The sequence below is a fragment of the Tursiops truncatus genome, chromosome 11, assembly GCF_011762595.2.
Source record: "Tursiops truncatus isolate mTurTru1 chromosome 11, mTurTru1.mat.Y, whole genome shotgun sequence".
NCBI lineage: Eukaryota > Metazoa > Chordata > Mammalia > Artiodactyla > Delphinidae > Tursiops > Tursiops truncatus.
The window spans coordinates 46245392-46257813 of record NC_047044.1 but is presented as its reverse complement, the minus strand read 5'-3'; the positions used below and the strand labels follow the sequence as shown (position 1 = coordinate 46257813).

The following is a 12422-nucleotide window of genomic DNA, read 5'->3' as shown; positions in this document are numbered from 1 at the left end:
GGCCAGCTCCCTTTCACTGCTAGAATGAATACAATCCAGAAAAACTACCTTCTATTGCTTCACCTAATTGGGTAAGGATAACATATAAATATACGTACATACATAAATAAACAAACAAACAAAAATATATATAAAATTGCTAACTACAGACTTTAAGTAAACCCAGCTTGGCCCTTATTGTTAACCCTGTTACTGCTCTTAGGCCTCTATAAGGAGAAGCATTAGGACCACATGGTGAAGTGTCAACAGCATAAGAGGCCTCTCAGAGCCGGAATCTCAGCTGGTTGTTATCTCCCTGGAGGGGAGTGCAATAACATACAGGTCATTTCTTTTTAAAGACTTTCAGAGCCTCTGATCTCCCATATCCAGCTATACCATATTGCTTTGCCCCATTTTACTCGTGGAAAAGAGAAAAAATGGCTAGAGGAAGACAGTATTACAAATTTCAACACAAAACTTACAGGGCAATATATTGTTGTATCGATTTTTCCCTCTATTCTCTGGCAAGAGTGCAATGTCACATGATTGGTTTCGACCCACGTCTTTTAGGTCCTGTTAGGTCAAAAATAAGTTTGCAGGTGAAGAATGTGAGATAGAAAAGGGCAAATCAGACAGTCCCTGAGATACATCATACTATAACCATATGTTACACTAGCTGCATTTGTGGAATGTCTCCTATCCAACCTCTGTGCATCAGCTCTGATCCCCACGAGAGCCCCACAGGAGGTAGTCTCATCTCCATTTTACAGATGAGGCTCAGACAGGATAATTCACTTGCCCCAGGTCACACAGGTGGCAAAGCTGGGAACTGAATCCAAAGCCTGGGCACTTTTCACCAAACCACATTGTCTCCCAGGCAAGCAAAAGGCCAGCTTAAATAACTGACAGCAATCTGTATAAAACAAACGCATGAAAGATGCTCAGCATCACTAATCATTAGAGAAATGCAAATGAAAACCACAAAGAGGTATCACCTCACAGCAGTCAGAATGGCCAGCATCAAAAAATCTACAAACGATAAATGCTGGAGAGGGTGTGGAGAAAAGGGAACCTCCTGCACTGTTGGTGGGAATGTAAATTGATACAGCCACTATGGAGAACAGTATGGAGGTTCCTTAAAAAACTAAAAATAGAACTACCATATGATCCAGCAATCCCACTACTGGGCATATACCCTGAGAAAACCATAATTCAAAAAGAGTCATGTACCACAATGTTCATTGCAGCTCTATTTACAATAGCCAGACATGGAAGCAACCTAAATGCCCATCAACAGATGAATGGATAAAGAAGAAGTGGTTCATATATACAATGGAATATTACTCAGCCATAAAAAGAAACGAAATTGAGTTATTTGTAGTGAGGTGGATGGACCTAGAGTCTGTCAAACAGAGTGAAGTAAGTCAGAAAGAGAAAAACAAATACCTACGCTAACACATATATATGGAATCTAAAAAAAAAAATGGTTCTGATGAACCTAGGGGCAGGACAGGAATAAAGACACAGATGTACAGAATGGACGTGAGGAAACGGGGAGGGGGAAAGGTAAGCTGGGACGAAGTGAGAGAGTGGCATGGACATATATACACTACCAAATGTAAAATAGATAGCTAGTGGGAAGCAGCCGCATAGCACAGGGAGATCAGCTCGGTGCTTTGTGCCCACCTAGAGGGGTGGGATAGGGAGGGTGGGAGGGAGGCACAAGAGGGAGGGGATATGGGGATATATGTATACATATAGCTGATTCACTTGGTTATACAGCCGAAACTAACACAACATTGTAAAGCAATTATACTCCAATAAAGATGTTAAAAAAAAAAACAACTGACAGCATTGGTTTGCATTTGAAGTTTGTCAATTCTTTCTTACCATCTGGTCTGGGTAGTGCTTTGTCTGCTGTACTATTCCAGAGGTCAAAATGGCCTCTGAGACTAGGTGGTATATTGTGCAGGGAATGGATTCAGGCACAAAAGAATGCTCAGCTGAGACCTTAAGTGCCAACCTAACTCCTGAGCCCAATCAGCCTGCGATTCCACGGTGAAGGCTCGGAGGGAAATTCTGCTAAGGACCAGGGGTGCCAAAGCATCACTGCCTCTGAGCTGTACCTCGTATTCCTTGGATAGAAGGTAGTTGGAGTCGGCCTGCAGCTTCATGAAGTGTCCTTCAAACTGATTTACTTTTATGGGGCTATAGTTAAAAACATAATAGAAGGAAAAGAAAATTACTGAAGAACAGGGAAAATGCCATACCCAGCCCCAGTTACATTTCAAAAGCAGATAATACAGTAACTAATGAGTTCTCTCTCTTACCAAGAAGTCTTCCGGTTACTGTGAAGAAAAGCCAAAAGGAGAAAGATCTCATTAGCAAATGTCATGTAATACAGTCAACTCATCCTTCAATAAATGAAGTGAAGGAAAACGTGCTCACCCTTTCTGGCCCAGGTTCAAGTGGACAGACAGTGGTCGATCCCGACGAATACTCAGGCGGGCAGAGGGCCTTTCTCGACCATGGCTGAAACCCAAGGGAGAGGACTTATATTCTGATTATGAAATAATTTAAACAAATGTCTCCATTTATGGTAAGGCTGTGCATGTTTGTGCAAATATGGATTTTTCAGTACGTGTATACTTTACACTCAGCCAACATCCCTTTGAGGGAGGGAAAAGTGAGGGAGCACATAAAGAAGAAATAGATTTTTCCCACTCGGAAACCATCCTGCAATAGCTGGAGATTTGTCTTCTGGTTTTTGGCTACAGGTCATAATCACTTCCCACACTCTCAGTAAAGCTTTCTATAAACACACACACACACAGAGTAAACCTTAGAGGCAAGACACGACTGGAAGAGAGAGGACGTGCCAAAGAAAAGAAATTCCCTACGAGAAGAGGGCATGGCACTGGGGTCACATGCTGTTTAGTTCTTTTTCGTCCCTTCTTAAGTTAGCATGGCAGATATGAGCCACAAAATGGAGATGTCAACCATACTTTTCAGCATATTTCAGAAAAGTATTCGGGCACACAATTTGCAGACATCTCTGTCTTCAGGAGGTAACTGAACCACACACACGATTTTTTTTTCCTGTGCCAAAGGAGCTATTTCACATCCAAATGAGGCTACAGATGGCCCCTCAGTCATTTGGTGAGGGCAAGACTCAGCAGTGGTTATGTAGAGAGGCTGAAAAAAGTGAGTCATGGTTTTAGGGTTTGATTCTTGTTTTTCTGAACAAACAAAGGTGATTTAACCTGGAGAAATTAAATGATTTTCCCCTCCTTACTTTTCAGGCTAAAGAGCATTTTCAGTTGCATCTTTAAAATTGTGGACCCAATTGCCAAAGGGATCTTTGTACTCACCTGGCTTTCTGTCTGCAGATTAATAAGGCAACAACAGCTACCAGCATGCCAATTAAGAACAGACCAGCACTCACACCTTCAATAACTCCAAACAAAGGCTCTACAATAATCCAGAGGGCAACAACAAACCCAGGTGGGAAAATTAGTGTTAAAGAACCAGTAAGATAGCTATTGGAACCCTATCTCCCTAGGAACGTTATTACAGAAGGATTCAAACGATGGCCACACTAATGCATTTACTATCGAAAGGCTAAGCGGTACGCAGCTGAACAGATGAGACATTGGCTACTACCAAGTGACAGCAGGTTGGTCATTATACTTTTGGAGTCAATGGTGTTCAGCTTATAAAGGAATTTGGGACTTCATCTATGCTTGTATGTAAAGCTTTGGGGCACTTGAGATAAAGGCCAGCAGTTTGCCACCAAGGTAAAGATGCTATTTCACTTGTATGAAACGTGTTTTACAGCATCTGGGACATTGGCAAATCCAGTGAATGGCTCAGAATTATTTTAATGAAATGCCATTTTTATTATCTGGTTCGATACTGCCACTGGGAGTTTATGAACAGGTGGCCCATTTTAAAAACAGTCTATTGAAATATAATGCATATGCCATACTATTCACCAATTTAAACTGCACAATTCAATTATTTTACATTCAATTTTATAACATTTTCATCACCCCCCTAAAAGAATCCCCAATGCCCCTTAGCAGTCATTCTTCATTCCCTCTCCCTAGACCCTGGCAACCACTAATCTACTTTGCCTTCATAGATTTGCCTATTCTGGACAATAAATTGAGTAATAAATATGTGCTTTGTTTGTGATTGGCTTCTTTCACTTAGCATGTTTTCAAGGTTCATCCATGTTGTGGCATGTATCAGTATTTCATTCCTTTTTATGCTGAATAATATTCCACTGTGTGGATATATCACATTTTGTTTATCCATTCAGCCATTGATGGACATTTGGGTTCTTTCTATTTTTTTGGTTATTATGAATAAAGCTGCTATGAATCTCCATATACAAGTTTTTACTTTAATTTTTCTTGGGTATACACTTAGGAGTGGAATTGCTGGGTCACAGGGTAACTCTAGGTTTAATATTTTGAGAAACTGCAAAACTGTTTTCCAAAGAAGTTACACCATTTTGTTGATACATTCTACAAGCAATGTATAAGGGTTCAGATTTCTCCATATCCTTACTAACACTTGTTATTGTCTTTTTGATGATAGCCATTCTAGTGGGTGTGAAGTAGTATTTTATTGTGGTTATGATTTGCATTTCCCTAATGTCTAATGATGTTGAGCATCTTTCCATGTGCTTATCGGACATTTATGTATTGTCTTTGGCGAAATGTCTATTCACATCCTTTACCCATTTTTAAATTGTGTTATTTGTCTTTTTATTATTGAGTTGTAAGTGTTCTGTATGTTCTGGATACTTGACCTTTATCAGATATATGATTTGCAAATAGTTTCTCCCATTCTGTGGGTTGTCTTTTCACTTTCTTTATGGTGTCCTTTGAAGCACAAGAGTTTTGAATTTTAATTAAGTCCCATTTACCTAGTTTTTTGTTGTTGTTGCTTGTGCTTTTGGTATCATAGCTAAGAAACCATTTCCTAAGTTGAGGTCACAAAGATTTACTCCTGTTTTCTTTTAAAAGTTTGATCATTTTAGCTCTTACATTTAGGTCTGTGGAGTAGTCCATTTCTGAAGTTGCATTTTAAGCCCTTGGATTTGTTTATTCAATGTGCTTTTCAAGACTTACCAAATCAACACAGTCATGTTTCTTTTACTGTGGTTAATATTCTTTTTCGGATATATGTTTACTATCTTCCTTTATTGGTCTACATACAATGTTTGTTGTATAACAATAATTTAAATAGGGAAGAATTGTGTTTACAAATCCCTTACTTAACATTAAATTATAAGCAAACACATCTAAATTCTCCTGTGTTCTGATCCCTTTTTGGTTTGAAAAGTGGGAGATTATCCCTATATTTGGCATTAATAGATGGCAGTGTTTGTGAGGCTGAGTCATCTTTTGTCCTACAGCATGAGAGACTGTTTTAGCTACAAAGAAGAACTTCCTGAGACCAAGCATTGTGGAAGGCTGGGTACAGGGAAAGGCTGGGCAGATAATGGTATCAAAGAACAATGTGCAAAAAAATAAAGCCATTCTCAGCATGTTGGAAATATTCTGAATCCGAGCAGTGCAGAGGTTAAGAGGTCAGGCAGAAAGGGCCAGAATTGCAGCTCTGCTATCTTGGGCGAGTTACATAAACTCTCGGTATCTCAAATCCTCACCTTTAAAATGGGGATGATAATAGGATCTACCTCAAAAGGTGGTAGTGAGGATCAGGTATATTCTAAGCACAATGCTTAAAACTGCTACTCCACAGGATGAAAAGTAAAATTAGCGACTATTATTACTCAGGCTTTCCCTCTAACATAAATTTATGTAAAGCCAAGTTAACATTTTGTATCATGTAAAAGCAACGTATAATAAACAAAAGGAAAAAAGTCACCTGTAATCCCACTACTCTGAGATATTCATCATTAATACTCTGGTGTTTTTTCCTTCTAGTCTTTTTTTCCTATGCATTTCTATGTATATATTTCATATACACATTCCCACTAACGACTTGAAAGCCTTTTGTACCTACTTCTGTTTTGGCCTGTGCAAGCTCTTGATCTGAATGTTTTTTTAAAAAATTCATGTTTAATAGGAAAAAAAATCTGGTATTTCTTTCTACCTTCTTTACACGATTAATCCCCTTTCAGTCCATTCTGCTACAGAAGTTGTGAAATTCCTCTAATCCACATCAATCCATGATCATATAAAGATTAAAATCCAAGCAAAATAAATGTTCCCCTTACCACCATCAGCCAAGTCCCCAGATCTCCCCACTAGAGGCTCTTGTAGGTGACATGGTGTTTGGCAGACTATGTAAAGTCGATGGAAAGGTTAGCCTTACCTGACTCAGTGGTGATGGGCAAAGAGAAAAATGTGTCTGAATAGAGTGGCTTTGTGAATTCCTTCAGGTCCTCATCAAATAGCTGGGTAAAAGCCCGAATGCTGATTCTGAAAAGAAAACCAATTTATTTAAGTACAAATTAGTGACTCACCGCAGTAGGGTCAAGGAGAAACAGGGTGGTCACCTGGTCAATATGTATGTAGGGTAGGGTATGAATTATGAAATCAGATAGCCCTGGGTTCGTGCATTCATGCATTCATTCATTTATTCATCAAATATTTATTGAGCCCCTACTGTGTGCCAGTACCTGTCCAGGAGCTGGATATACTGCAAAGAATAAGTCCCTATCACCTCGAGGTTTACATTCTTGAATGTAAAACTAAGCTTAGTAGGCTGAAGTCATAGGGCGATATGGGAACAAAAAATCACTTTCTAACATCTAGAGTATGAGCTGCCTCATAGGTAGTGAGCTTCCAGTCATTGAGGGTGTGTAAGCAGAGACTGGAGAACCAGCTCTCAGGGAATCTGTAGGACAGCAGCCCTGCACTAAGTTATAGATTGGCTTGGGTGACCTCTTCAGTCTGTTCTATCCTGAAGTTTCCTAGACTATAGGTTTACTGAGAGTATGAGGATCAGTTTATATGGGAAAACTTTTTCTAGGGTTAATTTAAATTGTAGGAAAAGTAATGGACGATTCTTTTTTCCTTAAAAAAAAAATCTAGATTTGCTCAACCCAAAAGTATCTGGGCACATCCTGTAATAATGCTGAAGCAGTACCAACATTAGTACCAGCCAGGACAAATTGTTCCGACCTTTTGCCCTCTCCTTCTCACTCATGCCCAGGTCCAGGTATCATCTTCAAGCTGATACTCATCAATTTCCATCTCTAAAAAAACCTTCCAAGTCAAAAGTTGTACTTCCAGGAATAACAGACTGTTGATGGAGGTATTGTGCAATGTCCCCAAAGGGTAACAAGCAGTCAACACACATTAAGTGGGAGGGGAGGAGTTGGTGTGTGTTGCTAATGTATTATACCTTTGGACATTGAAAGGAGTCTCTCCCATGAAAAGAGTTTCTTTTACAACCCTCAGAATGGGAGAAAATATTTGCAAACGAAGGAACTGTCAAAGGATTAATCTCCAAAATGTACAAGCAGCTCATGCAGCTCAATATCAAAAAAACAAACAACCCCATCCAAAAATGGGCAGAAGACCTAAATAGACACTTCTCCAGAGAAGATATACAGATTGCCAACAAACACATGAAAGGATGCTCGACATCTCTAATCATTAGAGAAATGCAAATCAAAACTTCAGTGAGGTATCACCTCACACCAGTCTGAATGCCCATCATAAAAAAACCTACAAACAGGGCTTCCCTGGTGGTGCAGTGGTTAAGAATCCGCCTGCCAATGCAGGGGACACGGGTTTGAGCCCTGGTCCGGGAAGATCCCACGTGCCGCGGGGCAACTGGGCCCGTGAGCCACAACTGCTGAGCCTGCGCGTCTGGAGCCTGCGCTCCGCAATGAGAGGCTGCGACGGTGAGAGGGCCGCGCACCGCGATGAAGAGTGGGCCCTGCTCGCCGCAACTAGAGAAAGCCCTCGCATAGAAACGAAGACCCAACACAGCCAAAAATAAATAAATAAATAAATAAATTTATTAAAAAAAAAAAACAGAAAACCTACAAACAGTAAATGCTGGAGAGGGTGTGGAGAAAGGGAACCCTTTTGCACTGTTGGTGGGAATGTAGATTGATACAGCCACTATGGAGAACAGTATGGAGGTTCCTTAAAAAACTAAGAGTAGAACTACCATACGACACAGCAATCCACTACTGGGCATATACCCTGAGAAAACCATAATTCAAAAAGAGACATGTACCACAACGTTCATTGCAGCGCTATTTACAATAGCCAGGACATGGAAGCAACCTAAATGTCCATGAACAGATGAATGGATAAAGAAGATGTGGCACATATATACAATGGAATATTACTCAGCCATAAAAAGAAACGAAATTGAGTTATTTGTAGTGAGGTGGATGGACCTAGAGACTGTCCTACAGAGTGAAGTAAGTCAGAAAGAGAAAAAGAAATACCGTATGCTAACACATATATATGGAACTTAAAAAAAAAAAAGGTTCTGAAGAACCTAGGGGCAGGACAGGAATAAAGATGCAGACATAGAGAATGGACTTGAGAACACGGGGAGAGGGAAGGGTAAGCTGGGACGAAGTGAGAGAGTGGCATGGACATATATACACTACCAAATGTAAAATAGCTAGTGGGAAGCAGCCGCATAGCACAGGGAGATCAGCTTGGTGCTTTGTGTCCACCTAGAGGGGTGGGATAGGGAGGGTGGGAGGGAGATGCAAGAGGGAGGAGATATGGGGATGTATGTATATGTATAGCTGATTCACTTTGTTATGCAGCAGAATCTAACACACCATTGTAAAGCAATTATACTCCAATAAAGATGTTAAAAACAGTTTCTTTTATTTGTATAGTGATTTGTAAGTGTGAAGAACTTTTATAAATATGATTCTATTTGACCATCTCCAACCTCTCCAATATAAGAAGGTTATGATATTATTTCACAGATTTGGAACCTGAAGCTTGGGGAGATTCCATTTCTCACTCAAGATCATAGAGAAAGCTGGTAAAAGAGAACCAAACTCAGGACTTTCTGACTCGTAGTCCAATTCTCTTTCTCTTATTTCCTCTTGGCTTAGTTTTGGTTTAACAGCAGTGACTTCTGTTGGAGGGGTGGCAAAAAGGGCCTGGGCTAGGAAGCATAGGGCTTGAGGTCTAGCTCTCACTGTCACTGATTAGGTGAATGGTTCCCAAAGTTCTTTATGTCTCAGTTTTCTCAACTGTGAAAATAAAAGCATTGGGTATAACAACCTTGACAGGTCCTGCTCTGGAATTCTGGGATTCGTAGGTGCAAACGCAAAGTACAAAATGGATGCAGATGAATAAGGGCCTTTAGGAACCCTGGAAGGAGATAATGACTTACTGTAGGCTTGGCTTAAAACTAGCAGGTCCATAGGAACTCTGCCCTTAAACCCTTCCAGTAATGGACACCACAACCACATCTCCTAACCCAGCAATTAGCACCTATTCAGAATCCTGTCCCATCCTATCTTCCTGCTTTTGTCTTCCCCACTACCCCTCTACACGACCCCCACTTTCAAATGGGAGTATTTGCTCTTCTCTAAACAATCTGTGTATTTCTGCCTCTGCACTGTGAATCTCCTCTTGCCTCTATCTCCATAGTTTCAAATTCTTCCCTACTTTTCAGCGCCCAGCCAAAATGATACCTCCTTCAAGAAGCCTTTTGAAACTTCATAGCATTTATTTACCTATACCCCTCTTATGTCCTTCAACATCTCTGCCCATATTTTACAGACATGTCTTCTGTTTATGTATATAAGATTATTTTAATGAACTGATATCTGATAGTAAGTTTTTCAACTTTAAATGTGTCCCAAATCAGAATTCAATAGCACAAAGTTACAGATCATGTGGTTCAATTTCCTTCATTTGAGGAAAATGAGGTCAAGAGAAGCTGAAACCTGATCGTGGTCACATTGCTATTCTATTTAGAATAGAAACAAAAACAGATCAGCACTTCCCCAACCACCAAACTGCTTCTCACCCATCATGATCCGCCCATTCTCTTCCCATATGGAACAACGCTAATTATATACCCGGATAGTAGGAACCCAACAATGAACGGAAACACATTATACATTCGTTGACATAATAAACTTGCGTATCAGCTAAACCTAGCATTTCTCATTTCTTTTCAGTCCTAATTTTTCTTTTTCCATGTTCCTTCCTGTCTACCTATTCTCTCTGAAGAAAAAGATGCCTGAGAGCATTGAGGGTCACCATGGTGATTATCGTCGTGAGACAGGCAGAATTCTGCCTGCACAGAGCCTGGGTTCAGCAGCTGCCACACGGGGGTCACTCAGCGTGCGGTTCTCTGTGCTCGTATCAAGCATCATCTGCCTGGCATGCTGTTCACAGGAGTGAACGAAATGTGGAGAAATAGAGGAAGCTGTGTCCTAGAAAACAAATTAGTGCGGCAGGAGGTGATTAAGCTATAATAAGAATGTGTAACCCTTCATAGAGCATCTTGGCTCATTTCCTTGTTTGTTCATAACACTTAATGGCGTCTCTTTTGTGCCCGGTACTTGCCATATTGTTTTGTGACCGATGTCACGTCTGTCTCCCCTATTGGACTGTGAGCTCTTGAAGCCTAGTGAAGAGGGTAGGCTATTAAACAAAGGGCTAAAAACCACTGCTAACTGGAGGATTAGAGGGGTGTAGAGACTGGGTGCTGTGGAAATGTAGCTGAGGGCCCTACTGCCCAGCTGTGGGTTAACAGGGGTGGCGCGGGCTAGTTGCAGGTTGAGCTGGCCTTTAAAGTGTATGAAGCAATTCACCAGTCAGACGGGAGAGTGGAGGGCATCCCAAATAGAGTGAAAAGGATGTGCAAAGGCTCAGGGGTCTAAGAGAGCCAGATTTAAGGGAACTCAGAGGAACAGGGCAAGGCAAAAGGGCAGAGTGTACTTGGGGCAAATGGTGGGAGACAAAGCTGGCGGGGCAGGCAGGAGGGAGGAGGCGGGGGCTTTGTGTGCCCTGCTCTGGAATCTTCACTTACTCCTGGAAATGAATGGGAACCACTGAAAGACCTTAATCTAGAAGGGACATGGCTAGGTTTGATCTGTCATCTACATGACTCCTCAGGACAGTCCTGTGATGTTTTGCAGATGAGGAAAGTGAGAATTAGAGAACTGAAATGCCATTTACAAGGTTACACAGCTGAAAAGTGGCAGTGCTGGAACTCCACTTGCGGGGCCTCTTCCTAGGACCTTGGCTGCCGTGATGGACAGGAAGGAGTGTGCTGGGAGACTGGGGGCCTGGTCCACACGTGAACTCTCTCTAGCTTCTTGTTCTCTTTCTTTCTTTTTTTTTTTTTTTTGCAGTATGCGGGCCTCTCACTGTTGTGGCCTCTCCCGTTGTGGAGCACAGGCTCTGGACGCGCAGGCTCAGCGGCCATGGCTCACGGGCCCAGCCGCTCCGCGGCATGTGGGATCTTCCCGGACCGGGGCACGAACCCATGTCCCCTGCATCAGCAGGCGGACTCTCAACCACTGCGCCACCAGGGAAGCCCCTTGTTCTCTTTCTTAAACATAGTAATGAGTCATCTTCTCTCCTTCTCTTTCAAAAAGCAAACCAGAAAACAAACAAAAACAGCCTCAACTTTCCAACCCACAAAGAGAAAATAGCCCTTAGGAGACTTTTCCTCAAATTTCCTGGAGCCCAAGTGACCAAGGAGCTGAGGCAACTCTTGATTCTAATAGGAACTAAAGGATCCCGGCGTTCTGATCTCTTTTATATTTCTCCTTTGCTCTGTCTGAGATCTCATCTCCTTCAGGTAGGCTCCTATGGCCTTGTCCTCAAGCAAATATCACTAATAAGTTTGTGTGTGTTTACTTTGGAGGTGCCAATCTTGGCTGTGTGGCAGTAGCACTTTTGTGGTGAGTCCTGGGCAGAGGTAGCTATACAGAGTTCCTGCTCAAAGTGAGTCCTCTGTTTTAGGGCAACTGTTGGCCTGCCTTTGTTGATGCAAGGGAGGGGCTAAGAATGACATGATGCCGTGTCACTGTCTCCTTTTGGAGCTGGCAGAAAAGTTTCTGCTGAAATTCAGGGGTGATACTCAAAATATGCAAGTGTTAATAAGACCTGGACACTGCCAACCAGAATGGACACTGGCCCATAGAGAACCTGACTGACTGCCATACTGGCTGGATATCAGCTCTGCCAACACCCAACAGAGAAGGCACATCCTCTGCAGAAGTATTAATCTTGGATGCCTGTGGCCTTATATCCAAGATGGAAGCCTAGGTTCTCTATCTCTTGGGGATCCTGGTTTGGGGGGCTGTGTATGCTTATACCTGCTTTCGGGGAGCATAGTGTAGATGAAGGGCACAGACAATTCCTACAGATGGAAGGGCCTGTTGGCTGTAGTAGTGCTCCCTGGGGCCAAACCAAAGAGCTGCTCCTTTTCATCTGCCATCTTAC

At 41.9% G+C, this 12422-nt stretch overlaps 1 protein-coding gene across 4 annotated transcripts in view; it reads right to left on the bottom strand.

Moving 5' to 3' along the window:
• Positions 1-12422, bottom strand: part of PTPRB (protein tyrosine phosphatase receptor type B) — a 117113-nt gene that overhangs the window by 21910 nt on the left and 82781 nt on the right. For 3 of the 4 annotated variants that reach the window (XM_019918603.2, XM_073789227.1, XM_019918605.3), the window contains 6 exons: positions 6331-6437; positions 3351-3450; positions 2428-2511; positions 2310-2327; positions 2106-2187; positions 462-552 (listed from right to left, as the gene is read on the bottom strand). In XM_019918603.2, coding sequence (XP_019774162.1) covers positions 462-552; positions 2106-2187; positions 2310-2327; positions 2428-2511; positions 3351-3450; positions 6331-6437 — 482 coding nt within the window. Of the gene's footprint in view, positions 1-461; positions 553-2105; positions 2188-2309; positions 2328-2427; positions 2512-3350; positions 3451-6330; positions 6438-12422 lie in introns of those variants that run through there. The other variant, XR_012324601.1, reaches the window with a different exon arrangement.